Genomic DNA, 26,447 nt, shown 5'->3' on the forward strand with positions numbered 1-26,447 from the left:
CGGCACCAACTGGATCCGGGGCAGCCGCCCCTGCCGGCGGCGGCACCGCTGGGGCCCTGCAGGGGCCGCGCCCCGGCCCTGCGGCTCCGCTCGTGTGGCGGCGGGGGCGGCAGGCGGAGCAGCCCCCCCCGGTGCCGCGGCTGGCGGCTGCTCCGGCTCGGCCGCGCGGCTCCATCCGGGCACTGGGGGCGGCGGCGGGGGGCGGTGGGCGCGGCCCCATCCGGGTCCCGGCGATGCTGTCAGGGCGCCGGCGGGTGGGGCCGGGCTCGGGGAGTCGCGGAGCCTCCGGTGGCCGGAGCAGGACCCGCCCTGCCCGCCCACCGCGCCCGGAGCCGGCTCCGCCGCAGCCCGCCGTTCCGGGGGGCGGACACCACTGCCCGGCGGTTCGGGAGCCGCCGCAGCTCCCCGGGGCTGCGCCGCTGCTCGGCATCCCAGGCCGCGCAGGCCCTGCCCGGCCGCCCCTCCCAGGCCGCGGCCTCGCAGGCAAGTGGTGCCTCCCGGGGGGACACGGCGGGTTGGGGAGCGGGCTGGGCCCGGGCCGGGACCCGCGGCGCGGCCGGGCTGTGGGCTCCCCCTCTGTGCCAGCGCCGGCGGGGAGCGGAGGGTCCCGTTCGGCGGGGATGGTGAAGGAACCCGGAGAGGCCGTCTCTGTCAATGGCCACCCCCTTCTTGGCACCGGGGCGGGGGTGACCCGTGAGGGGATTACGGGCCGGGCCGTTTGGGGTTACTCGTCTGCTTCGCCGTCACTTGTGTTTATCATCGTTACAGAAACTGACAGCTAAACTCACAGGTCTTCAAGTGTCAGCTTTAGATGCCTTTCTCTCTTGTGTTTTTTTGTCAGAAACTTCTATTTTTAAGCCAGGTGTCAGCATGTGCCTTCTATTTTTACCGTTTTTGCAGTCTGTAGAATATAACGGGAGCAGCGATGATTGTGTATTGTTTAATTCTGGTGGCAGGCAGCGTCAGTGCAGGTAGGCACGGGTGGAGGAAGGGTGCATTTCTAGCCGCTTGCAGAGGAAGAGAAATTCTGTGTCAAAGAGAGTTTCTAAATCGGTGTGTTAACTAAACTCAGGAAGAAAATTCTCTGCCTGCATTAGTGACATCTGTTTGTTCTGGCTTATCCTGGTGAATGGCAGTTACCTTCAGTAGCCAAATAAGCATGTAAAAATGAGGTATCTGCAGTACTTACAAACTGTTAAGTGAATTTCTCTGAAATGTAATTGGAGTGTGCAGATCTCAAGATCTATTTGCAATTTACTGGATTGTATTGTTGGTGCTTTTTTTAAAACAGAACCTTTTTATTGTCTCTTTATTGTTTGGTGAGAACAGAGACAACAGAATTTGTTGTTGTCATATTAATGTTTTGGAGATAGTGAGGATGGTTGGTTAATTTTCTTCCCCTTAACCTGTGGATTTCATTTCTCCTGCGTTCATTCCATTCTAAATGTTGTGGCCTGAGTTTACCATGCTAGATGTTCTTCAAGTATTTGGGCCTGTAATAAAGCTACTGTCAGTTGTTAAAAAGCTGTTATTTAAGCCTGACTGAAACTTGCTGCATTGAAATTCTCAAAAAGTCTTCTCACTAAACAGGTTGTCAGTATTTTACTTCTTTATTTCGGCATAATGTTTCCTCAGTTGGTCATTAATACCAGCTCTTCAGCAAAATAGAGTAGGGCAAGATCTGAGTTTTAAGCAGTTTAGGATGCGATCCAAAAATCTGCCCAAGAAATTGGTGCCATATATTTGTGGTAAAGGACATAACTTGAGCCATGTTTGCTGTGTGCCACTTACGGAGGCTAAGTAGTTTGTTTCTAAGTTGGTTTTGAAGAACTGAAATTGTCATTATTGTAGCTAAGAGGTGTTTTTGTTTCCTTTCCCTGATAGGTGCTATTGCACACTCAGAGTATACTCTTGTTAAATTCATGAAGGACAAATTACAAGAGTGTAGATAAGATATATTTGCTTAGAAGCGATAAAAGAGTCATCTGGTTTTCACGATAGTTCTGAACAAACTTCATTATTCTTTCAACAGACCTCTTGGAAGTGTAAACAATGGAGGACAAGGAAGACCAAGTGCAACCCCTGGATGAAAAGCAGGTGCCCAGCTCTGAAACTGGTTATGTGTGGCATGTCACCGATATGAATCGACTGCAGCGCTTCTTGTGTTTTGGTTCGGAAGGTGGTACTTATTACATCAAGGAGCAGAAGCTGGGCTTTGAAAGTGCAGAAGCTCTAAAAAGACTGATTGAAGAGGGTAGAGGTTGTGAAGTTGTTCAAGAAATAAAGACATTTAGTCAAGAAGGCAGAGCAGCAAAACAGGAGCCCCTGCTTTTTGCTCTTGCGATTTGCTCACAGTGTTCTGATGCCAAAACGAAACAAGCAGCATTTAAAGCTGTTCCTGAGGTGTGTTGCATACCAACCCATCTCTTTACTTTCATCCAATTTAAGAAAGATCTGAAGGAGGGCATGAAATGTGGCATGTGGGGCCGTGCCCTGAGGAAAGCTGTTGCAGATTGGTACAATGGAAAGAGTGGCATGGCTGTTGCTTTAGCAGTTACAAAATATAAACAAAGAAGCGGTTGGTCTCATAAAGATCTTCTGAGGTTGTCCCACCTAAAACCTGCCAGTGAAGGTAATAAATTTTTGTTTACCTGAAAATAGTGTTTTTTGTAAACCATGTATATTTACTGTGGAGCTATTTTGGAAACCAAAGTGCCATCATAAATCAATGATTTCTTAGTGGTGGCATCCTGTAAATTGCACCGTATAAACACGAGTGTTCATATCTGAAACTCTGCTGTTTATCTTCAAGATAAACAGAGTTTTTTTCCTTCTTTTTCTTCACTTAAGATAAAATAAAACTTTGTATTTGCTTACAAATGATGAAATAACACTTTCTCATTATTTGGGAAGATCTGTTGGTTTCAAATACATTAGGCTCTTTACTTCTAAAGAGAATAACATGGTAATTAAAACTACTGCTCTTAAGTTGTGTGTGGTTGACGTTTTTATGGCTGGTTGGCAGGTCTGAGAATGAAGCCTGCTAACTCATTTCCTTGCTAGCTTGAGAAATGCCAGTATAAAGAGAGTAATCCTGCTTGGAAAATATTTTTCTTCATAATAGGAATTGCTGTAGTCACTAAATATATTACCAAAGGGTGGAAAGATGTCCAAGAGGCATATAAAGACAAAGCAGTTTCTGCTGAGACTGAGAAGCTCTTGAAGTATCTGGAGGCTGTGGAGAGAGTAAAACGCACAAAAGATGAGTTGGAAGTTACTCATTTAATAGAGGAATATGGTCTAGTTAGAGAGCAACTCCTGACAAACCATCTGAAATCTAAAGAGGTGGGTAAACTTCATTATCTTTGTACTCTGTTTAGAGTAACACTTTTCAGTCTTAATCTAGATTTCCATAAAAATTAGCTCACATGCTGGTTTTCAAGTTTTTAACCCAGGTAGCTAATTTAAAATACTGGAGATCTTCATACAACTTGTACATTTATTTAAAAATGTGCTTATTTAATATACAGATATCAGTTCTTGTAGTTTGGGAATCTAACATTTTCTTTTTTCACTTGTCTTTCTTTGATCATAGGTTTGGAAGGCATTGCTGAAGGAGATGTCCATTTCTGTGTTGTTGAGAAATTTAGGAAAGCTGACAGCAAATTCAGTGCTTGAACCACGAGGTTCAGAGGTGGCAATAGTCTGTGAAAGACTGAGAAACGAGAAACTGCTAAAAAAGGTTAAGAACTTTTTTATAATCAGTGCCAGTCTTTGTTGGTTTTAGCCACTTCCTAAACTGTATTTCTTTGGGCAACCTTGTTATAAAATGAGTGTTCTTTGGAGAAAATGTGCAGTTTATTATTTTTAAAAAAACTGCAGTGGAAATACCTGCATCTTTATTTTAAAATCTGTGTTTATAATTTCTAATTTGACCCCCCCCCCCCATTTCTGAAACTTTTGCACAAATTAATTATATTGACAGCTGGGATCTTTTTGTATATCAGGGCTGTGGCAAGCTTAGCCCTTTGTGTTCATCCATTACTACTGAGTCTTGTAATTTAGAATAACCTTGAAAAGTGAGATGGAGGTCCCTTGTGTAGGATCCTAGGAAGTGAATGAAGAAACTAGCATAGCAGCTGGGACGAAAAAGAAGAGGGAACAAGGAGACTTCTTCCATTCCAATTGCTTTACTATTCATCAAAGAAATAAGAATATAAGAAGGAAAAGAGGGTTCCCAAAAGGGAGAAGAGTATTTTCAGGAATTTAGAAGATAGAGAAGACAAGTGACTTTTCCCAGTAGTTTTATGTGTTGGGGAGATTGAAATTTGAACACTTAACAAAATGTTGATAAACCACTAGAGTGAAGATGTGGTTTAGAATACTTAGTTGATTTGGTTTATGTAGGGAAAGAAAAAAAAAAGAAAATGTTTGGACTGTCCTCCCATAGTAAGAGGAAATGACAAAGAAACTCTTCAGAATACAGCATTCAAGTTTTATTGTATTTGATACAAAACTAGCTTTAAGTTTGTTCTTTTCTTAGATCAACTCCTTTCCCCTCAGCATGACAGGGACTTTCTCTAACTGTAAGCCTGTGATAGAAAATAGCAATCATAGACAATCGTAGATCTGTGTGATTTCACCCAAATTCTGTTGATGGTGTAAGATAACATTTGGAATTCATTGGAGGATCCTGGAAATGGAATGAGGTCCATTACCAGTAACTGACAAGCATCAGTTCATACAACAGCTGTGTGAACACTGCATGAGCTCTTCAAATATAACAAATGTGAAGTGACAATATACTAAACAGATTCTTGTAGTAGGATCTTGTTTTCAGTTTTAGTTTATTACATTTTATTTTTTTTTTAAGGAGTGGAGCTTTTCAGAAACTGACTGTAGATTTATTTTGACTGTAGGGTAGAATACATCCATTCCATATTTTGGTTGCATTAGAAACCTACAAAGCTGGACATGGTAGCAGAGGGAAGCTTTGGTGGCGTCCTGACGAAGACATTTTAGAAGCTTTAGATGCCTCGTTTTACAAAACTTTCAAGGTAGTATAGTTCTTCAATTTGGTAAGCTTTTTAAGAATTGCCTGTTTTGTAAAAGCTTAAAAAAAATCCAATAAAAGTTTGTTGTGTGGATAACAATTTTGAAACTTTATTAAAAAATATCTTAGGAATTAGAATTTTATTAAAGAATCAAAACTTCGTGATATATTCCAGTTTTAGCAACTTTATTGTCCTAATGTTTCTCCAGAAAGAATAAAAATAAGGCCCACTTTTAGGGGTGAAAGCAGAAGAAGGAAGAAGAGATCAAGATATTAAATATGTGTACCTGTTTTCTTTTTTTCCTTTTAGGCAGTTGAACCAACAGGAAAACGCTTCTTGCTTGCAGTTGATGTCAGTGCATCAATGACACAAAAAGTTTTGGGCAGTGTGCTCAATGCTAGCACAGTTGCAGCAGCAATGTGCATGGTAAGGCATTGAGCTTATTTTATTTATGACTATATGCAGCCTGAGCTGCTCTTTTGATAAAAAGATGCTCTCATTTCTGGTCAGAAATCTGAAGGAAATGGATACATAATATTTGTTGGGTACAAAAGATGTGACCTGTCTCAGTGGTAGACCAGATGCTTAAAGACAACCAAATTCAGAAAGATCAATTTGAAGGAGTTGATTTCCAGTATAAATCAAAGTGATAAAGGCTGCTTTTTCACTTAGCTAAAAATATGTTTCAGTTTCTTTCACAAGCATTCATAGAACAATACAGATTGGATTAAGAAATCTTGCAATAATTCTTGTGTGCATTTGAGTTACTTTCCCCTCAATTTGATATTCTAATGCTTCTTGTGTATTTATATTATAGAAGAGTTAAACTTTTGTTTGTGTTTAAAAAAAGTTGAGCGTTTTATGTCAGAAGGAAGAGAAGACATATGGAAGTATCTTTACTTCCAGTAACAGGAGCAGTTCCTTAGCTCTTATTTTTGCAGTGTTTATTTGCAGTAATGTTACAGACTGTCTAAAGTGTAGAGTGAAGCCTCAGTGCATGTGAGAAGCCATACTGACTTGAATACAAAAGGTTATGTCATGTTTGTGTGTTTGGCAGGAAGTGTCTTAATTCAGACATTAAAAATGCTGAATTGATATAACTAAATTATTTTCTCTCTTCTTTCTCAGGTTGTAGCACGTACTGAGAAGGATTCCCATATTGTTGCCTTTTCACATGAAATGGTCCCTTGTCCAGTGACAGCTGATATGACGTTACCTCAAGTATTAGTGAAAATGTATGAAGTATGTAAAAAAAGCAAACCAAACCAAAAATTCAGGAAAGGGCTGTTACTAACATCAGTTTAAAAGTCTCGGCAGTTACATTGTATTTTCTTTGTAATCAGTTCTACGATCTTGTTTAGTCTGTGTCAATGTACTAAAACACTGAATTTTTTTTCTCTATTTATTTAGTGGAAGTCCAGCAAATGTCATTATTTCAACTGCTGGATATAAAATATTGCAATTTAGAATGGCAGTGTTAAGTCACAATGAGGAAATTAGAAAAGATTATTAAAGAACCAACCAACCATCCAAAAAAACACGGACAGAACTGAAATGAAATTAATAAGTGAGCTGTTGTTTAACAAAGAAGCCTCTATGTGTGATAAAACATGAAGCTTACATAAAAAGTAATTCTTGCATGGTTTACTAATTTCTGTGTTAACGTGTTCTATGTATTTATTCTTTTTCTTTTAAGATTCCAATGGGTACCACTGATTGTTCCCTTCCAATGATATGGGCTCAGAAAACTCAGACAGCTGTTGATGTCTTCATTGTACTTACTGATAATGAGACCTTTGCTGGAAATACACAGCCTGCCATGGCTCTAAGAGAGTACAGAGAGGTAAGTAAGCTTCTGACTGTTTGTAATTGAATAATGTAGTACAAAGTAAATACCAGTTCTAGAAATGTTTTAGAGACTAAACTAGATGTGAGGTTTTTTCAGTAAATAATTATGTATTGTTAAATACTGATATATTCTGCAGCTAGGCAGAATTAGTGCACATACTGCACCAATTCACATATTTAAAACTACTGAATTGCTAAAAGGATCTGTAATTATCCCACAGTGCACAGAATGCTGCAATCAATGAAAATTTGTTTTATTCAGGGAATACATTATTTTTTGCATTGTATGTGTAATTGATTGAATGAGGTTTTTGTTGTAAGTTGTTACAGAATGAAATTCAGCTCACAGAATTAAATTTAAATTGGATGGCTGCAGTAGGTACTGCAAAGTTTAAATGAAGCAGTGAAGATGAGCCTGTAGGGAAGCTGGCAATAGCATGAGGTGATGGTATCTTGTAAAGAAACCTCATTGTGTTTTAAAGGGATACTCGATGTCCAGCTTCATCATTTTGAAATTAAACTAGAAAAATACCTTCACAAAACACCAAACACACTGCTATTAGAAGCTCTTATTTTGTCAGCAAACAATATTTTATGCTTTAAGGGAAGTATTTTTAAACTACAAGAAATACTTTTTGGCAAGCATGTCTGTATGGATGTTAATCTGCTATCATGTCTACCCAGTTGAAATTGGGGTCTTTAAAAATCCTTAATGTGCCCACTATGTTTTTGTTTCCTTAGTTGAGAGTAGCTCCCATTCCTAAATTTGTGCTTGAAACAAATAGTTCCTGTACCCTGGCCTTCATGTCACTTGCACTGCTTTACCTTACAGTTTACTAACCTGCAAATTCAGTTCATTTAACAAAATTTTCCAGGCTACAGCTGTTGTATTTGTTCAACCAACATTGGGAAATGCTTGTCTTAGACAAAAACACACTCTTTGACTCGTGCTTGATTACTTGATTATTATTATTGAAAGATTCCTCTCAGAATTAACTGCAGAGTAGCAAATGCAATATTTACATTGGAAATGATCTATGAATCTTAGTATTGCAGGCAAGTTGTGCTAATATACTTCATTCTAATTATTTCCATTTATTTAAATACATACAGTGCAGGTTAAATGCAGTATTAACAGGCAGTCTGCAATTCTTGTTATGGCCTGTCTAGTTTCTATCAGTATGTCTATTCAGACAGTGGTTTATGCAAGCAAGATAGCCAGATGTAGCTCTCTGGCATGTTTAAGTTGCCATATATGTGTGTTCTGATTTTTTTTTTATTTCCTTTCTCTAGAAAATGGGTATTCCTGCTAAATTGATTGTTTGTGGAATGACCTCAAACGGTTTTACGATCGCAGATCCAGATGACAGAGGCATGTTGGATGTATGTGGCTTTGATACAGGAGCTTTGGATGTTATTCGAAACTTCACTTTGGATTTGATTTAATTTTATAGGCATCTGCACTTCCCAGTGGGTCCATTGCTGGCAACAGACTTCACCCTGGGAACTCTCAGCCAAATATATAATACTAGAATATGGCACATTATATACATATCAGAATGTTACCTTTTGGTGAAGGGGAAACAAGGAAAGCAGATGAGAAATCACTTTCCTCTGTTTTCCTGTTGCACACAATTTAAAAATAACAGTGGGAAGTTTGCTAAAATAGCTACAGGGTTAGATAGTATGTAATTTAATTTCACTTATGATAGATTATAAGTACTGAGAGATTTTTAATTTTTCCCCTTACTGTTGCTGTGGAATGCTTGTTTGCAAGAATAAATCCATGAGTTCCTCTTAGGATAGGGCACAAAAAAAAAGGGGTTAGTATTTTTAATAATATCAGTTTAACAGCAACTCAGTTCAGAGGTATTTTTCTTTGGGCTTTTTGTAATGTTTGTATTTTAAACAAAATTACTAAGATTCAACAATTTCCATTGTTACACTTCAAATCTACAAAAGTAGTATTTTCTGACACGTGAGACCATGTGACTGTGATGCAGTATAAAAGTTACCCAGTGAAATTTTATACTGGTAAAACTGAAAGTGGAAGAGATCATGCTAATATTTTTCTACCTAGATTATCATCTGATTTTTCAGGAGTAAAGTAATTCTCTTTAGATAAGTTGAGGGGCAGTTTCTGTACAACTCAGTTTCAGAAGCACTCTTTTAGAATTAATGAGCTTTACAGGAAGTTCTAAAATCTGCTTTGAGTAGACAGATCTTGGAAGGGGGTAGGAAGCCACATTCAGTCCGTGTTACAACTTCAGGAATTATGAGCACACTTTCAGTGAGGAAGATCAACAAGTGCATGTGTCTTGGCCTGCTCTTGAGAGCTGAGTAGTAACAACCAGAAAGAAATAGCTACATTATTTTTTTCAAAATACTGTATTCAATGATACAGAAACAATCTTCCTAACAGGAGAGTATCTCATTTTTAAAAATCTTTTTGTAGATAATGCTACTTCTGATTTCTTAATTCAAGCTAACATTTTCCAAAACTACCTCCAGTTTTTAGTGACCAATTCTTAGAAACTTTTATGATATGTACATTTGTCTTCTTCATGTTCTCAAAATCTTGTTTCAGAAGTGATTGAAACTGGATTTTTTTATTTTATTTTTTAGTCTAGTAGTAAGAGTGTGAGTAGATAAGGAGAAAGTGAGTATCTTATAACTTCAGAAAAGGAATTGATAGCAATTCATATATATATGTATTTAATTCTGTGTGTGTGTTTGTGTGTATAAGGGGGGAAGTTAAAAGATCTCTTTAGTAGATCATAAACTTAGGAGGTGAGAAAGGGGTTTTTTTTAGTGATTATTTTAGAACTTCCCCTGAGACATGTCAGTCTCTTTGCTAATTCTGGCTGTTTTCAACAGTTAATTTGATGTTAATTTGAACATAAATATAATTTATAAGAATAACCCAATTGTGGTAAATGACATATAAGACAATATTTTTTGCCTAGACCCCACACTTACATGTATAATCCAAGTTCATATTATACTTTTGATACTTGTAACACTTTTCATTATGCTTCACACGTAAGTCCAAAGCTTGCATTCCCTAGGATGGGTATCTCTTTTGGTGCTAAAATGTGAGGTTCCATGTTACTGAAGGTATTCTGGTACATAGTTACACTCTATCTTCATTAATAAATCAAAACAATGAGGGAAATCTTTTCTGACTTTAAAACCATGGCTTAAAGAACTGATGGTAGGATTGTTACCTTTCAGTGGATGTGAACAGAGTTCTGAATTGTCATTGCTCTTAAGATACAGATCTGATGGAATGCTTGCAGAATACAGGACTGCCACCAGCTTGTCAGGTGGTATCTAGGAAAAACAAGTATTCCTACAAAAGCTGAGACATAGCACTTTGAGTTTGAAAAAGAAAATTAGCCATTTCTTAGGAAAAATTTCTTACCCCTTCTAGTCTCTTTCCTAAATGAACACCATGAATATGGGGAGTAAATTAATTTGCTCAACACATGCTAATAATTATTTTAAGTAAATGCACTGATGTTTTGGGGGTTGGTTTTGGTTGTAATGTGTTTTGAATTACACTGTAGTCAGACATCTGATTAGGTGTTTATTTTTAAGCTAGGAATGTTGAAAATAACTGATAGATAAGTATCTTTTGCAAGTACTTTTTCTTATTTGAAGTGGTATTTGTGAAGTAATAGGAAATATTTTGGACTAAATATAAAATGAAAACTTAAACAGGAATTTCAAGTAACTTTATGCAGTTAATTGCATAAATTTACTGCAAGTAAAATACTAGTCTAGTTACTAACAGATGGAATGAACAGTTGTAGTAGTTTTGCATCTTTGAAAGCAGTCCAGTTGAAAATACTATTCCCTGAACTAGAGTGTAAGTGAAGGTGAAATTTTCAGTAGAATTTAGAGAAAAATGTAGCTCCCAATATCTATTGACACTGGACAGCTATGCACCATCTTCAAGATAGTCACCCATGCTGAGGGACATAATCTGCTCCTAAATATTTGCCATATCTCTGTACTAAAAAGATCTTGTTAGAAGCAGAATATTCAGAGTGGTTTGGTTATACGATGTAGAACTGGCACCAATGAGATCATGTTGTCATCTGCTCCCCCTTTAAGATTTTCACAGAGGGGGGGAAACTGAAGTAAATGCTGACAGCTGAAACTTGATAGTGGTGTGACCTTTGTTTCTCCTGTTTTCTGTTTGGTTTTGTTACTATTTTCAGTAAGGGGCATAGAAGAATGATGCTGTAAATCCCTTTTCCATAGACTGAATCTTGTACTTTTGCCTGAATACTGAATTTTAAGGGATAGCATGACTCATTTGCAATAACATAAATTTGTTCTGATTTTAGTTATTAAACTGATAATTTCCAAAATGATACCTGGGCATGTAGAGAGGCAATAATTGCTGTTGTGTTTAAAAGAAAAAACAAAAACAACTAAGCTAAGACAAAGTTCCTAAGCTTAAGCATTAGTTCAATGTACAATAAATAACCCACCCTTTCATCAGAGGAGACACTGACTCTTTGAAGTTAATGGCATCGATTGCATTGGAGGAACACTTTGACTAACCAAACAAAAATGGGGCTACAATTGTGCAGTGCAGTGTACCAGTAAAAATTGAACAGGGACAAGTTTAAAAAGAGTTATTTTACTCAAAACATTTATTACAAAAAAAAAATCTAAATGCAGAGTGCAGCCCTAGACTGGGTGAATGCAGGTTTCCTGATATCTAAGAGAATTAATGGGCTTTTAGTTTAACTGCCACTTCACTGTGACCCCCTCAACAATTCTTAAGTATTAGACTGTTATGTCTAAGACTGTAATGTTCAGGCACTTTAGCATTAAGGAAGAAGCTAAGGGTATAATGGCTGGAAGCACAACAGAGGTACAGCATTCTTCTGTAATGAGGGGTTGTAAGGAGTGAACACCAAAGGTTAGATTTCTTCACATAATGGATACAATCAAGTATGTGGGGAGGGCAGAGGGCAAATAAGAGTTCTTAAAAATCTTGCTTAAGAACCACTGTTGAGCCTGCTTGTTAAATGTAAATAATGAGGGAGGTTTTGTTCTTTTTCATTAGTGTTTAATTGGGACCTATACATGGGTGTGGCTTTAAAAGGCCATTCAACGAAGGATATATTCTTGGCTTAAAAAACACATCAGCAGTTTAGAAATGTAATTTAATAATGGCTCTGTCTATAAAAACACTAGGAAAATATTTTTCTCCAGTGCAAAATGCTTTGCTGCTTCATCACATACCTAACTCATAGCCACTGTACCAGATGGATTAGTATGGGTTCCATTTGTTTTGTTTCTTGTATTACCTTTTTGCTCTGACCTTCCTTTTTTCTGTTAATGTTGGGTTTTTTCTTCTTTCCCATCTCCTTGATACCTCAGGCCTATACTTGAATCTCTTTTCACATACAAGCTCTCTTCCATTCCTTTTGTTTTGCCTCTGTTCTTCTGCCTTCTTGCTGTCATTAAGCATGCTAGTTTAGCTAAATAACTTACACCAGAACTGATGTCATAGTATTTATCCTAAGTAAGAAAATTTTCTTTTCCCGTTTTTTCATTGCATAATTCTCTTATAAAACATTTATTTTGTAGTATCTATCAGGTTTTTTGGTAAAACTGTGTAAAATCAGTGACTAAAGTATACTTTGTTTATTTACAAAAAACAACATCTGCCTGTGGATGGCTTTACTTTTATAAAATAACTGCTTAAAATTGGCTTTTCAAAGGTAAAGCTGCTTCTTAGCATTAGATCTGTGGGTTGAAGCTTTCCATTCTGTTTAATACTATGAAACTGCTGTTACATGCAGAATTTGGGAAGCTTTTAAATTAATATCCTGGATGAATGGGCAGCTTCTTTGCAGTATTCACTAGAGAAAAACCTTCAAAGAATAGAGTGTAGAAGTAAACCTAAGCAAATAATCATTTGTCTTGCTTGTGCTTTTAACCTTTTTGTAAGCATTTCATCAGTTTATACGGTTATTTGGCTATTTGCAGTGGTTCACAGTGGACAAATATGCTGTAAACATGACTTTATTGCTGGAATGGTAGAGATTTCATCTTACCATGACACAGAATAGTGCACAACATTGCTAAGTAAGAATTATGGGGGAAGGGTAAAACAGTAGGACAGCTATTATGTGTGTGCTCCTCTGAGAGCTAGGATTTAAGAATAGCTACTTTCAGCAGAAGGTATGGTGTCTTTAAATGTGTGTGCTTACATTTGGATTATAATTTTGATACTGTAAAGTGTGGTTTCTTTTAAGTATTTCTGCATTCTGAATTTGAGTTTAAATATATATTTGCATATATATGTGGTATGTTGAGTACTTTTAGAAGTGCTTCATTAACAAATAATGAATATAAACAGTTGTTTTCCTAATGCTACCAGCTTCTTAAGAGTTAAGCACAACTAGTTACATATAAAATGTCTTTTCTATTGCATTCTCCTACAAAAGTGCAGTTCTACTCTTTAAAAATAATTCTGTATAAAGAAGCCACAGATGGATGCATTCACAGCCCTCTCTACTTAGTGAAATTACTTGGTGTTTGTTTCCAGCTTCTCATGCTTCTCAGGAGTGTGGCATTCAAGCTGGATGAGCAGGTATATCTGAAGTACAAGTACAGATTCTTGTAGTGGGTAATATTTAGAATTCAGATCCCAGGGCAAACATTATTTTAAAATAAGCAGTTGTGTCCTGGAGACAATGCTAAGCAAAAAATACAGAATTTTTAAATTACTATTTTTTAATCTTGCCCCCTCCCCCCTTTTTTTCTAGAGTAGAACTACACTTGAACAGCCATGCTGTGTTTAAGTGACTTAAACATAACATGGCTTTGTGCCATCCAATAACGAAGGCACTGTCTTGCTGCTACTTTCTATGAAATGATACAAAATTAATGAGAAACTATTTGGATGGGGAGCCTTAATGTGGTTAAAAAGAAACAATTAACCCTTTGAGTGCCTTAAGACATACCTTCTTTAATAAATGGGCACTCACTTGGATATCTGCAGGCATACAGTGTTTTCTCAACTGCTGTTAATAGAATATTGCCTTAAGTGACAATGCCCTGGGACTTCTGAAACTTAGAACTCAAAGGGTTATTTCAGACTACTGTTTGGGGACTTTTTTTAAAACAGGGAACAAAATGAAAAGTTCTTTCAACAATTCCTTTGCATACTGTTACTCTTATTTTTACATGATGGATTTACCAGCTTTCAGGTGCAAGATTATTGTTAAATCTCAGAAAACACAACTGGCCTAAGAATTCCACACAGAGAAAAAGAATACTTGGTTACCACTGTATGTGCAAAATGAATTGCTTTATTAAGTATAAATTTAGGAAGAAATGCACATTTATGTGTGTTTATCTTGATGGGTGTGTCCTTGTAAAGAAAATTTTAATACAGCAGTGATGAAACTAGCAAAATACAGTTAACCACAGTCAAAAATATGAGGTCAGTGTGTTTTTAATTGGCTCATTACACATCTTAAAGATGCACAGTGCAAGCAACTGTATACTCAAGATTTCTACAAATCATGTGGTTTAAACTTCTTTGGCTTCAGACCTGCAGCACAGAAGTGAAGCTGTCAGATTCAGAAGATACTTTTCCAGTTATCTGGAGCTGAAGAGTAATGTGATGCTTTTCTCCCTTGAGGGGAAAAAAGTATTTTAGGTGCTTGTGGTGCTGAAAGCAATGGAAATAACAGGAGGCTTATTCACAGGAGGGGAGAAAAATTAATTGACTGATGTTTTTATTGTAAACTGTGCACCTTTAGTAGTGTAATGGTCCCTTTTACTGAAGAGTGGGATGTAATTTTCTATTTGCATATGAACTTTCTTGAAATAACCAAGAGTCTTGACACTGCCTGGTCTGGCTTTGGATGTACATTGTACTGAAACTATGGAATTTTAGATGTTTCTTTTAGACATTTAACTGCAAGTTAAAATAACTAGTAAATGCATTCTGACTGTAGAATTTAAGTACTAAATAAACTCTATGCATATTAGAACTATTTTACTTGGTCTTAAGTTTCATAATAATGTTGGATTGGTCCTAATGTAGTTTGCAGTGGCACAGTTTAGTGACAGGGAGCTGTGTGGCTCCCTCAGAAGGATATTCCTGCATGACACTGCATAGGCTGTTACTTTGTAGTGCAGAGTCAAGATGAAGAGAATGACCTGCTCCTCTAAAGCTGCAGCATTTTTTTTGGCCTTTTCTATAGCAACAGGACAAAATCTGGTAGCTACGTAATCAGATACTGCCATGTGAGAGACAGACATGTCTACAACAGTATCACTCCAAACTTGGTTTGCTTCATACTTTCTTAATTATTACAATTTGACATTCAGAGAAATAAGTTTAAATAATTAAATTAAACCATTTATTGTAACACTTGGAACAAAGCTAGAAAGCAAACTAATTTGCAGCAAAAAAATTTACTGGATTCTTTTTGTAAAATCTGCATTTCTCCATAGCATTAGAATGTAACAGCAATAAAATTACATCACCATGTCACACTTAGAGCCTCAAGAGTTACAGAATGTTTGTTTATGACCATTTTGGCTGGGGTAAAGCTAAGGGAAGGACACCAAGTATTTGCAAAGTCTATAAAATCTGTGTCAGACAATGATCTATGATTCAGAAACCCCTCACTTGAAGTTGTTTAGTCCAGCTGATGCAGTGTCTTTCTTATCTTTCAGCTTGTCTGAAATACACAAAGGAAGCTGAGCTAGATGGTTGTCTGGGATTTTCTTTTATCTTGACATTGATGAACTAATGGAAGCAGTTTGCCTTCCTCATGGAGCTTTCGAGTATCTGTAGCACCTCCAACAAAAGTCCCATTGACAAACACTCTTGGGACCTATCATGAAAAATGCAAATTGCATTAGTTACTTCTTGGAAAAAAGATAAAAACCTAAGCAAGCCCTTGCGGGCTCTAGTATACACACAAGAGTTATGTTTTTATACATGCCTGTTCAATGTTACTGTGCAACTCACAAGTTTCCTTAATATTTACAGAGATTGGAAACTGTTCACATCTCCCTCAAAAGTGGAATAAAGTTGCTGTATGGGACATTGTAATAAATTAAAATAATTTAGTCAAATAAGCCTATATAAAACTAATAAATTGCAAGTGTCAAACACAATGGATTAAATAAAACTGACTTGATACTTCAATTCATCTTAGTGGCAGTACAGAAAAGGTGACCTCAGAGGGATAGCTAGGGGGTGACAATAGGAAGAAACAGTACAGACACCTTCTGCAGTACCTTGTCTTTAGGAGCTTGTACCCCAAATGTGCTTGTCTCAAGAGATTAAGAACTTTATAAGGTTATAACCCATGAAGAAGGTGTGTAATGTGCATTGCTTGTTTCATTTAGGAAAATACACTTACCGTTCTGCCACCAGTCATCTGTTCCAGAATGTCTTGGAACTGACTTCCATTTGTATTTGTGTCCAGTTCTATAGCTGTGTAATTTACATTCATATCCTCAAAAAGTTTTTTTGCCATTTTGCAGTAGACACATGTTGTTTTAGAGAAAATCACCACGCAGTTGTTGGAAATAATCTCCTGTATGTTTGGAAGAACATTCAGGTCAGTGTGCCTTGTTTTTAACTCTGTATTTTACCAGTATTGAATAGTCATGAAAACAAATACAAAAGTCTAAAATCTGCGAAATACAGGAAAATTACTTTCTGTAGCAGGCTCTCTGAGGGTTTTTTAACAGGAACAATGGAGGAGTTCCCAGCAATGTCTGCTTACTTCTGAAGAATCTTCCAAACACTGCTTTATTATCTGTTTTTTAAGGTAAAGTGAAAAGCTAATTGAGTTTCCTGATTCTAATCTATAGCCACAAGAATCATAAAGCTTAGGATGAACTACTGTGCTTTAAAAACAAGGAGCAGAACAGTGCCTTCCATCAAGACATCTGTCAAGAAGATAACATCTGTATGGTGGGTGCAATACAATCCACCCCACACTTGTTCTGAAGTCCTCTGTGGTGGCCTAGCACCTCCTTTAGGGATGCATCTCATGCTTACACATCAGAAGAAAAAACGGCTTCCCACCTCACTACCAAGCAAGTCAGACTTGACCTCAAAAAGTGCAGTTGCAGTTGGACAGATCCCAACAAGCCTCTGTGCACAAGTGCAGTAGGCAGTGAAGGTACAGCTTCAGCAGTTAGCAGAACTACATCAAAGATGAAGTGACTCCTCCTGCTCCACTTAAGCTTTTCAGTACATGATATCCTCTATTCTTTGAGTAGAAAACCTGAAATTGGTTAAAACTTGGCAGTATCTAATTTTCAGGAATGTTCTTCCTGTGGAAGCAGAGAAATGGAGGAGAGTTGTCAGTAATTAACAAACCTCCACCACAGGGCACTGCTGGCACCTGCCAAGCTGTGTCTGACCTGCCCTTGTTGACTCTAAACCCAAGCAGAATGATTGTGGTGCACGTGGTGCACCTGGGCATGTAACTGTGCCAGCCCTGAACCCTCTTCTGCTCTGCAGTCACAGCTCTCCTACAGTCTGCCAAACACGCTGCTTCTCCTTGGATTATTTAGTACAGCTTTCTCTGTCCCTAAGGCAAACGGGATGGGCTGGTGGCCAGCAGAGGGACAAAAAGGGTTCTGAGTGGGAGAAAGAAGAACCCCACTACTTTAAGGTAAATTCAAGGTGACTTCAGGCTACCATTTAGTATCAGTAAGTTTACTTTAAAAAAGCAACTCTTAACATATTTACTTTACTTGGTTATCAGTAATTTTACAAGGTTTAATCCCCAATACTGACAGCAGTACCAAATCTAAGTATAGGTCTAAAAAAAGCATAAAATGGATGCAGCCGGGGAAGATCAGGTTCCAGGGCTGTGGGTGAACAAGACTGACACTATTACTTCATAAATGTAGGACTCAGGTTCAAAAAGCAGAATTATTTCCCACATTTATTTGTATAAATCAGCACAGCTTCTAAGTAACTACGGCTTTTAGCAATACTGCAAAGAAGTAAGAACCCCGTAAGTAATGTTACCTGTATGTGATTCACGGCAGCAGCATCAGACAGTCCCACAGAAGCAGGCAGACTGTTGCCCATTCTAAAACCGAAAAGAATTTCAAGTCAGATATTTGAGCTGTGCAGCAGACACGTTTCACACTCACAAGTTAAGGGTTGGCTTCGCACTGGTTTAAGTGTTTAACTGAGCGCGGGCCCGCCCGGCTGCGCTCGGCCTGCAGGAGGGTGGGCGCTGCGGCCCCGCGGGGAGCGCCCGTGCCCCCGGAATGCTGCTTTCCCTCGGTGACACCGCAGACGGAGGTGTCAAACCCGGCGCCGGGCGCTGCCGAGCGGCACAGCCCGACTCTCGCGGAAGGAACCGCGCTCGCCTGCACCGGAGGCGCGGGTCCCGCAGACGCGCTGCGCTGCTCCGAGGCCCCAGACCGGCCCGGCCCCACACCTGAGCCCCCGAGCAGCCCCAGCACCTGCCGCTGCGCTCCCCGGGGGGGCCGATCACAGGGCACGAAGGCGGAAAGCGGCCCCGAGGCCCGAGCCCCCCGCGCCGCGGCCGCAGCGCCGCCCGCAGCGCCCTCTGCAGGGCCATGGCCGCCGGAAGGGGCGGGGCTTCCCCGCAGTCCTCACGGCGGTCCGACCCCTCTCGCAGGACCCCCCGCACCCCGCCCCGGGGCTGCCCGCCGCGCTGCCCGCGTCCTGAGGCGTCGCGTCCCGGGCAGCGCCGGCCCCGCCGGGCAGCAGCGGCGCGGCCTCCGTGGCGGAGGAACCGGCGGGTTTTTCTGCGGAACCCCCGGGACTGGGCGGGTGCGAGCGGCGGGCTGACAGCAGCTCCGCAGGGCCCCGGGCTGTGCGCGGTGCAACAGCCGCTCGGGGCTGGCCCTGCTCTCCCCCAGGCGCAGAGCCCGCCAGTGGTTCCCTTTCCGCCACGGCCTTTCGGCGGCTTCTTCCTGTCAGATTAAACTGCACTTCGGTGCCGGACCGAGCAGGGGTTTTTCTCTTTCCCTTCCCTCCCGCTACACTCAGGTCCCAGGAGGTTTCCTCCCCAGCCCGCGGGTCAGGGGGTTTCACCGCCCCGCGGCCCGGAGGGTCTCCCTGGCTCAGCCCCCCCGCGCACCGCGCGGCAACGAGCCGGGCTGCTCGCAGGGCGCGAGCGACACGGTGACCGGGCCCGTGCGACGCCGGCGGCCCCGGTTGCGGCCGGGCGGCCCCGGGATGCGGCCCGTCCGGCGCTGACGGCGCTTCGGGCAGAGCGCGGCCGTGGAGCGGGGGGCGCTGAGCCGGGCCAGGGCCCCGCGCCGGCGCCGGGAGAGCCCGTGTGGGCCGTGCCCGCCCGGCCCCGCCGCCATGGCCGGGGCGTCCCCGGGCGGCGGGAGGAGCCCGCGGGGCCGCGTCCCTCCCTGGCAACGGGTTCGGCGCCGCCCCCTGGAGGCGGCAGCCGCGCCTGTGCTCAGGCGTTCGCGGTGGGCAGCCCGGGGCCTGGCGGCGGGGTCCTGGCGCGGCTGGCGGAGGGGCCGGGCCCGGGCGCAGCGGCGGCGGCTCCGGAGCGAAGATGGCGGACGTGCTGAGCGTGCTGCGGCAGTACAACACGCAGAAGAAGGAGATCGTGGTGAAGGGCGACGAGGTGATCTTCGGAGAGTTTTCCTGGCCCAAGAACGTCAAGACCAACTATGTCATCTGGGGGTGAGCGGCGGGGCGGGGCGGGCGGCCGCTCGCCCGCGGGAGGGGCGGGCAGGGGGAGGGGACGGAGGGAGAAGTTGCCCCGAAGTTGTGGGGGGTCCCGCCGCCCGTCGCTGCCCGCCGCGCTGCGGGGAGCGGGGCGGGCGGCCTGCAGCGCGTCCTGGCGGGGCTCCTCGGGCGGGCAGCGGCGCCGCGCAGCCCCGGGAGCCGCCTGCTCGCCGGGCGCCCTGTCCGGTCGAGGGGGGTCCTGAGGCCGGCGCCCTGCGCGGCGGAGCCGGCGATGCCGCTTTCTGTCCTGGTAGCCCGGCCGGGCCGGGAGGTCTCGTCGGCCGGTTCGGGAAGGCTCCCAGGACCCTGCCCGGTGAGCGGCCGCCGGCGCCCCGGCCCTGGGGCGGGAGAGCGGCGGGCCCGGGACGAGGCCTCTCCTCGGCTCTCGGCCCGTCCGTGCGGCCCGGGGCAGCGGGAGGGTCGCAGCGGAGCCGGCTCCTGCGGGCTCCGGCGGTGAGGTGGCAGGAGGCCGGATTGCGACCTTGTTCTGAGTTTGGTGTGAGAAACAGGCGTTACTTTTTTGTTACTGTCTTAGTGTATCTGCGCTCCTTGTTTGTTGCTGGAGCTTTGTCCCGGTGCAGAGAAGTCTGTGAGGTCCAGACCTCGGCGGTCACCTGCCAGCCCGGGGGAGCTGTGCGGGCGCGGTGCTCTGCAGCTGCTCCCGGGCTGCACCTAAACCCGCCCGTTTCATAGTTGTTTTTGTCTTGACGAACAAGTAACCGTAGCGTTCCTGTTGTTTTAAATTATCATATTAGGTAAAATGCTTATGGTTAGAAAACTTCTAGAAAATGAGTGTTTGTACCTGTTGAATTTTCTAGTTATTTACAGTGCAGGGGAGTTACCCTTTCCTCTGAATTTAGCAGCTGCTTGCTTTTTGACATCCTAACTAGAAGGATTTCAACGAGTGTCTTTTTAAACCCAAAAGTAAAAAATGCTTATTAAGTTATGTATGTTTATTTGTTAAGTATCAGATAGTGAACATTTCAGGTACTGATCAAAGAGGGTATGTTCTCCTACGACAGAAAAAAAGAAGAACCTGTAGATTTGTCAGAAAAACCCAAGCCCTTGTAGTTCGTGCTATGACCAAGGCTCAAGTTTTGTTTGTTTGGTAAATATGATATGAATACCTGTATTGATCCAGTATCCTGACTTCTAGTTTGAGAGAGAAAGGAAAGGAACCTATTTGTTTGTTATCTTGTAGACAGAATATTTTTTTAACCTGATTTTTAGGTAGCACATTGCTAGTTTTAGAGTGCAAAGCGATTTCATTACCTACTTTAAGCTTTCAGAAGCTTGTTTGGCATTTATCTGCACTTCCTGGCTCAGTAGCAAATACTGGTAGCTAAACTGAAGAGAAAGAAAAATATTTGCTTAAGCAGTTAAGTTTTAAAATTCTTGAGAAGTCTTGGTTGTGTATTTGGTGGGCAACTATATAGACAGTTGTGGTGTTTGTTTGTTTTTTTTATACAAGTTGCTTTTCCCAAGCAATAACAAGTAATGGTTAACTAGACAGACAAGTTCCATTGCTTCTCTGTAAGGAAAAGAAACTGATACACCAGCCTAATAACTCTGCTGTTGCTTAGGAGAGCTTGAGTTAGGCCCAGAAATCATTGACAAAAGACAAAAAAAAACAGCAACTAGCAAGAAAAACTTTATTAAGCACATTAGGGCAGCATCTTCATGGTCAAGAAGGAACTAGGGGTGAGCTGAGAGATAGTCTGCTCAGAAAAGAAGTAGCCTTACTGTAGTGCTGCATGTTCTTGCCTCTTGTGGTAGATGTTTTCTGGAAATTTTGGCATTTCTTATTTGAAGTAAGTTGCTAAATCTTGGTTCAGACCAGTGGCTTCTGAACTTTTGGTAGGATCAGGCTGCTGTCAATTCACAATGTGTCTTGTGAGCCACCATGAAACTATATATGTCTAATCTTTAAACTGAAGACACGGTAAAAATGAGACCAGTTCTGCAAGCCACACTCAATAGCTTTGACACCACAGTTTAGGAGCTGTTAATTTTTATAATTACCAGACTTATGAGGGACTTTTTCAAGAGCTTTTAAGATTTAAAATCTTTTATATTCCGTTCACAGGATCCAAACTATGCTTGCAGTGAGCAGCAGTTAGTGGCTTAATCTTTCATGAGGCAAATCTTGATTTCTGTTTTGGGTGTCCACAGCACGGCTGCTGTAATTGCATCTCTGTTGCCAGTGTCTGGAGAGAGTAATACAAGTCTGAGCAGCAGTGGTGGCATTCTGTCCCTGCTAGAATTAGAATTAGTCCCACTAGACATTTAACACTGTGGCTCCTTGAGCAGCCAAACTGGCAGAAGTCAGCAGTGCTGCCCTGCACTCTGTGCTAGCACAAGTGTCAGCCAAACTGCAAATTGGTCTGAGGAGCTGAGCCAAGTTAAAAGTAACCTGGGAGGGGGCGGGGGGAGAAATTAATTTTAATCCAAGTTACTTTCGGGATAGTAATTACAGGAATACTCCTGCTAGCACATGAAGAAGGCTAGGTGCTCTGATTTGAGATGTTCTGTGTGTTGTGATCTAACGGCTGATCTGATGCTCCTCGAGTGATTATAGAATCTGTTTCAAAACCAAAGGAAGCAATCGATGTAACAGTGAAGCTCACTTGCTTTGTTTACCCAGCAGAGGGGCTTGTATGCATAGCTGAGAGGGTTTTAAACAGTGAGCAGCTGGTCATGGGTACTCTAATTTGTGTGATACTCTACATGCCTAGTCTTGCCTTTTTTAAAATACTACTGCTTTCTTTTGTGGATGAGACACAGGCCCTTATTACCTCTATAAAAATTCATGCTTTGAAACATGAAAGAGGAAATAAAGCAGTTAGAAAGGAATGAACTCCTGGCACCCACAGGTTGAGGTTGAACGGATGAGCAGAAAATAAATTTCAGGTGTTAAAAACAAGCAGGTGAAACCTTGTCTTGCATTATTTAAACATTTTCTCCAGTTCTTAAGCCTGAGTTTTATTAAGAGATGTAACTCTTCATAATCATTAAAGCAAAAAATAAGTACTGGACTTCCTGAGGTCTGAGTCTTAAGATTTTTGTTTTTTTACTTAAGTGATTGATGCCACTACTAAATATGGGGAAAAAAACAAAACAAATCTCTTTTGCTTTTTACTTTGGATATTTTTAAATAGAGTGAAGTAAGCTGCCTTCAGGTAAGTTTGATTTTAGCTGTTTATTGAGCAGGTTCTTTCTGTCTGGAAAACCTGAGAGGAACACGAGCTGATGCTGAAATGTCAGTTTAGAGTGAGATTTTCTCCTTGCATACAACTGCTTGATCATCTGATGCTTTCCCTTTATATGCAATATCTTGTCCTCCTAATAGCACATCTTCTTAAAACCATAATGAGTGTGGGGATTTCTTGTATGCGGTTTAAGGGATGAATTATCAGCTGTGCTGATGATAATCTGCTGAGCTTGGGCAGTGCTTCTGGCTTTGTAATACTGTGTTTTCAAATTAATAGACAGACTGTTCAGTACGTGTTTTCTAAATTACGCCATTTATTGCTAAGTAGTGTAAATAAAAACTTGAATAGATGACTAGCTGGGCTTTTTATATAGTGTTCAGTGGACTTAACACACTTCAAAGAAATAATGAGGTTTTTTGAAGGTAGATAATCGGAAATGTTTTAAAATGAAGTTACAACTGTATCATGTGACACAGCCTTCACTTCAAGCTAAGTCCATGTGGAGGAAGCTGTTGGTTCTGTGGGTGCTCTGAATATGTTTAGATACCACCTTATCAAAGATAGTAGTGAAACAGTAAAATACAGCGATTTCTTGCTGAATAATCCAGTTGTGTTGGCTGTAATTATGAAGCCAACTTGTGGCTTCTTATCATTTGAAAGCTACTCTGTTTCTTCCCTTTCCACCTCACAGCAACAAAGTCTACATGCGCACACCCTCCCCATGCAGACCAAGTTTTTGAAAGGAAGAAACAGTGATAGAAAGATCCTTTATTCTACTGTTCTCCTGGAATTTTTAATCACTTTTCACTGCATGAATAAAGGTATATTCATTTCCTCAGGCATCATTACGAGAGTTTCCAACCTTACTGCTAGGAATGAGTTCTGAACGGGTTATTGGACACTTTTGGTCCGGATGATTTCAGAAAAATAATTGCAAGAAAAGCCATAGTAGCATTATATCCGCAGTGTGAAGAAAACAGACCTACATTTCTGTTGCATTTAGTAGATGATTGTGTAGTTATTTCAGGTTAAATAATGTTATGTTTGAGTATTTGTTTCCTCTCCCCCTAGTGAGGTTGGCACTTCTGCAGTGAGTATTTTGATGCTGATGGTGAGCCATGAGTAAAGCCACTGTAATTGGAGGGAAAACTCCTCCTTCTGGTTGTAATGAAAGTATTTATTCCTGAAATATCCAGTTTGATCAAAATTCTATGCCAGTCTTAAATATTACAGTTTTTGCTTTGTGTTCTGGTGGGTTGTCTTCCTCAGGCTTTGAGGTGAGACAGGCTTTGGGGGTGGGGAGTGGGCAGTATTGGGAAGCCCTGTCCTGCTGGGAGCTGGGGTCTGGCAGCTCCTAAGGTTGGGCAGTGGAATCCCTGGTCTCCTTCATTTCCCAGTCCTGCTAGGGGCTGTGAAACTGATGGAAAAGTCCATTGCTCAGAGGAGTTAAAAGTATTTAGTGAGCAGGTTTTGTTTTGAAACTGGGACAGCCGTTACTTCGCTATAAAATTGTATAGTGACAGCATGAAGGGGTGAACATGTGTGAGGGGGGAATTACATTTCATGCACATGGATCCAAGCTGAAACTGGGGGTTTTTTGGCCTTGTTTTGTTGGAGGTATTTTTTTCCAAATTGTTAAACAACAATTTCCTCTCTAGACTTAAAAGGTGTCTCTTTCAACCAAGCTGTTTTGAATCCAGGGTTGAACTTCATGCTGTCTTGTTGCTGTGGTCTGATTTTGGTATGGGAGTTCATTGTGATTTTGTAGTTAATTTTGGTTTTGTTAGTTTTGTGTGCTCCTCACTTTGAACTTTCAGCACCGTTTTGAACCTTTTGCTCTCTAGACTTCACAGAATGTATGTATTCTGAGTTCTTCACTGTGCATTCTTTAGTGGTGAAAATTCTGTCCTGTTACACTGGAAGAGCATGTAGTACTGTTTGGGTTTTTTTATTTGCATTTCAGATATGTTCTCCTAACTGTCCTAAATAAGGTTGACAATTCCTGTGATAATCAGAATAAATACGTTTGAGATGTGGGGGAATGTGTTCTTATGGCTTCCCAAGTCTTGCTTCTTGTATATTTTACAACTTGCTTATCTCTTATTTAGGACATCTTTGGTAATTTAAGTAAAGTGGCTGCAAGAGCATATATCCCTCACTTATATATGTCAACATGGTTGATACTTGACTAGTTTGGCAATAGTCTGATAGTAATATTGATGCTTGCTTTTTGCACTGTCATCTGAAAATAAAAGATAATCTTTGTTTAATGACTTTACAGGACAGGGAAAGAGGGCCAACCCAGGGAATACTACACTTTGGATTCTATCTTGTTCCTGCTCAACAATGTACACCTTTCACATCCTGTTTATGTCCGCCGTGCTGCAGTAAGTAAAGAATCTAAAATTTTAATTTTGTCTTTTTTGTGCTAAGTAATACGCACACAGTTATTTTGAGGAAATTTTAAGTCTATGAATTTGTTGGGGAAGAGGGAGAAAGATACGCAACAAAGTGTGTGTGTGTTTAAAAAGAACAGCGTTATTTTGGGATCAAATAACAATCCCTTTCAAGGTCCCTTTTTCTTGACAGCTCTTCCTAACAGATTATCCTTTCAAACCACAAGGTTGCATTTACAAAGAGTCTGTCACCCACGTATCAACAGTAATGGCAGCATTTCTCTTGATACTTTACAGTTGCAGTTGTCTCCAGCACTATTTCGAAAGTACGTTTGTCCATCTGTTGTCATCCCAATCTAAGTGATCCTTTAGTGTCTGAGATGGAGGATCTACAAAACAGAGAAGCGTACAGCAGAATAGCTTCAGAGTAGACTCAGAAGCATGCAATCTAATTAAAGAAATAATTGAATAAGCTATACAAATGAAGATAGGGGCACTCTGAAAAAGAACATCCTTTTGATTTTCATTTGACTGCTTTCTGAGAGTCCATGCTTCATCTTCCCCTGTGCCCCATAGTTACCTGATACAGCAGTGCTATGTGTTGTACATACTTGGAACAACAAAATTGAAATATTCTGTTCTGCCTACTGACATTGACTTGTGCCAGAAAGGTGTGTGTGTTGAAAGCTAGTTCTTAATCTTATTTGTGAGTTTGAAGTGAAGGAGGAAAAAGGCAGTCCTTTTGTTCAGTTTTATAGCAGACAACACGTTTCATTTTGTGTAAGTGAACATTCTCTAGGAGGTAATTGTATTCTTTGGCTTGATAGTTCTGCTTTCTCGGGACACAGGACATATGTGCCTGTCTTTGTGTGAATGAGCAGTTTTCAATAAAAGTGAAAAACCTTCAGCAGGAGACTTTCTGAGGGAATAACAGTTTAATGTCAAGTCCACTGTCTTTACAGACTGAAAACATTCCTGTGGTAAGAAGACCTGATAGGAAGGACTTGCTTGCATACCTAAATGGGGAAACATGTGAGTGATGCTTATTTTTAACTTAAATACATGGTGTGCTTTAATGCTTTATATTTATGGGACAAGTAAGAGGTAGGAGGGGAAAGATGGTTAACCATGGTCAGTAACTGGGCATAACTGGATATGTTCAGACTTGTTAAACAAAGTTAGGAAT

General features: G+C 41.2%; 3 protein-coding genes across 4 annotated transcripts in view; 2 read left to right on the forward strand and 1 right to left on the reverse strand.

Moving 5' to 3' along the window:
* Window positions 1–5: 5 nt before the first annotated feature.
* Window positions 6–14,938, forward strand: RO60 (Ro60, Y RNA binding protein). Of its 2 annotated transcripts, XM_051624308.1 has the most exons (9): window positions 6–483; window positions 2,033–2,632; window positions 3,125–3,345; window positions 3,596–3,742; window positions 4,920–5,057; window positions 5,364–5,480; window positions 6,183–6,296; window positions 6,751–6,897; window positions 8,196–14,938. In XM_051624308.1, the coding sequence occupies exons 2-9, from the start codon at window positions 2,053–2,055 to the stop codon at window positions 8,346–8,348; spliced, it is 1,617 nt and encodes a 538-aa protein (XP_051480268.1). In that variant the 5' UTR covers window positions 6–483; window positions 2,033–2,052; the 3' UTR covers window positions 8,349–14,938. The 2 variants fall into 2 exon arrangements, with proteins under 2 accessions (XP_051480268.1, XP_051480269.1); XM_051624309.1 differs by lacking the exon at window positions 8,196–14,938 and having other exon boundaries at window positions 6,183–6,289; window positions 6,751–6,884.
* A 342-nt stretch (window positions 14,939–15,280) lies between these two features.
* Window positions 15,281–18,549, reverse strand: GLRX2 (glutaredoxin 2). The gene is made up of 4 exons (XM_051624312.1): window positions 18,399–18,549; window positions 17,953–18,016; window positions 16,322–16,498; window positions 15,281–15,787 (listed from the first exon to the last, which is right to left on the reverse strand). The coding sequence occupies exons 1-4, from the start codon at window positions 18,515–18,517 to the stop codon at window positions 15,656–15,658; spliced, it is 492 nt and encodes a 163-aa protein (XP_051480272.1). The 5' UTR covers window positions 18,518–18,549; the 3' UTR covers window positions 15,281–15,655.
* An 877-nt stretch (window positions 18,550–19,426) lies between these two features.
* CDC73 (cell division cycle 73) overlaps window positions 19,427–26,447 on the forward strand; it is a 112,427-nt gene continuing 105,406 nt past the window's right edge. The window contains exons 1-3 of the mRNA XM_051624679.1: window positions 19,427–19,608; window positions 25,147–25,252; window positions 26,224–26,293. Of these exons, the coding sequence (XP_051480639.1) occupies window positions 19,478–19,608; window positions 25,147–25,252; window positions 26,224–26,293 (307 nt within the window). The 5' untranslated portion in view covers window positions 19,427–19,477. The remainder of the gene's footprint in view (window positions 19,609–25,146; window positions 25,253–26,223; window positions 26,294–26,447) is intronic.

The sequence above is a fragment of the Apus apus genome, chromosome 7, assembly GCF_020740795.1.
Source record: "Apus apus isolate bApuApu2 chromosome 7, bApuApu2.pri.cur, whole genome shotgun sequence".
Taxonomy (NCBI): domain Eukaryota; kingdom Metazoa; phylum Chordata; class Aves; order Apodiformes; family Apodidae; genus Apus; species Apus apus.

What these genes read in the sequence shown, in the direction of transcription:
- RO60 (XM_051624308.1), top strand. Translation starts at nt 2,053, where the DNA reads ATGGAGGACAAGGAAGACCAAGTGCAACCCCTGGATGAAAAGCAGGTG. An exon ending in ACGAGAAACTGCTAAAAAAG is followed by an intron (nt 3,743 to 4,919) that starts GTTAAGAACTTT and finishes TTTTGACTGTAG; the next exon opens with GGTAGAATACATCCATTCCA. An exon ending in TTGCAGCAGCAATGTGCATG is followed by an intron (nt 5,481 to 6,182) that starts GTAAGGCATTGA and finishes CTTCTTTCTCAG; the next exon opens with GTTGTAGCACGTACTGAGAA.
- GLRX2 (XM_051624312.1), bottom strand. Translation starts at nt 18,517, where the DNA reads ATGGCCCTGCAGAGGGCGCTGCGGGCGGCGCTGCGGCCGCGGCGCGGG. An exon ending in CCCGGGGAGCGCAGCGGCAG is followed by an intron (nt 18,017 to 18,398) that starts GTGCTGGGGCTG and finishes TTTCGGTTTTAG; the next exon opens with AATGGGCAACAGTCTGCCTG. An exon ending in AGATGACTGGTGGCAGAACG is followed by an intron (nt 15,788 to 16,321) that starts GTAAGTGTATTT and finishes TTTTCATGATAG; the next exon opens with GTCCCAAGAGTGTTTGTCAA.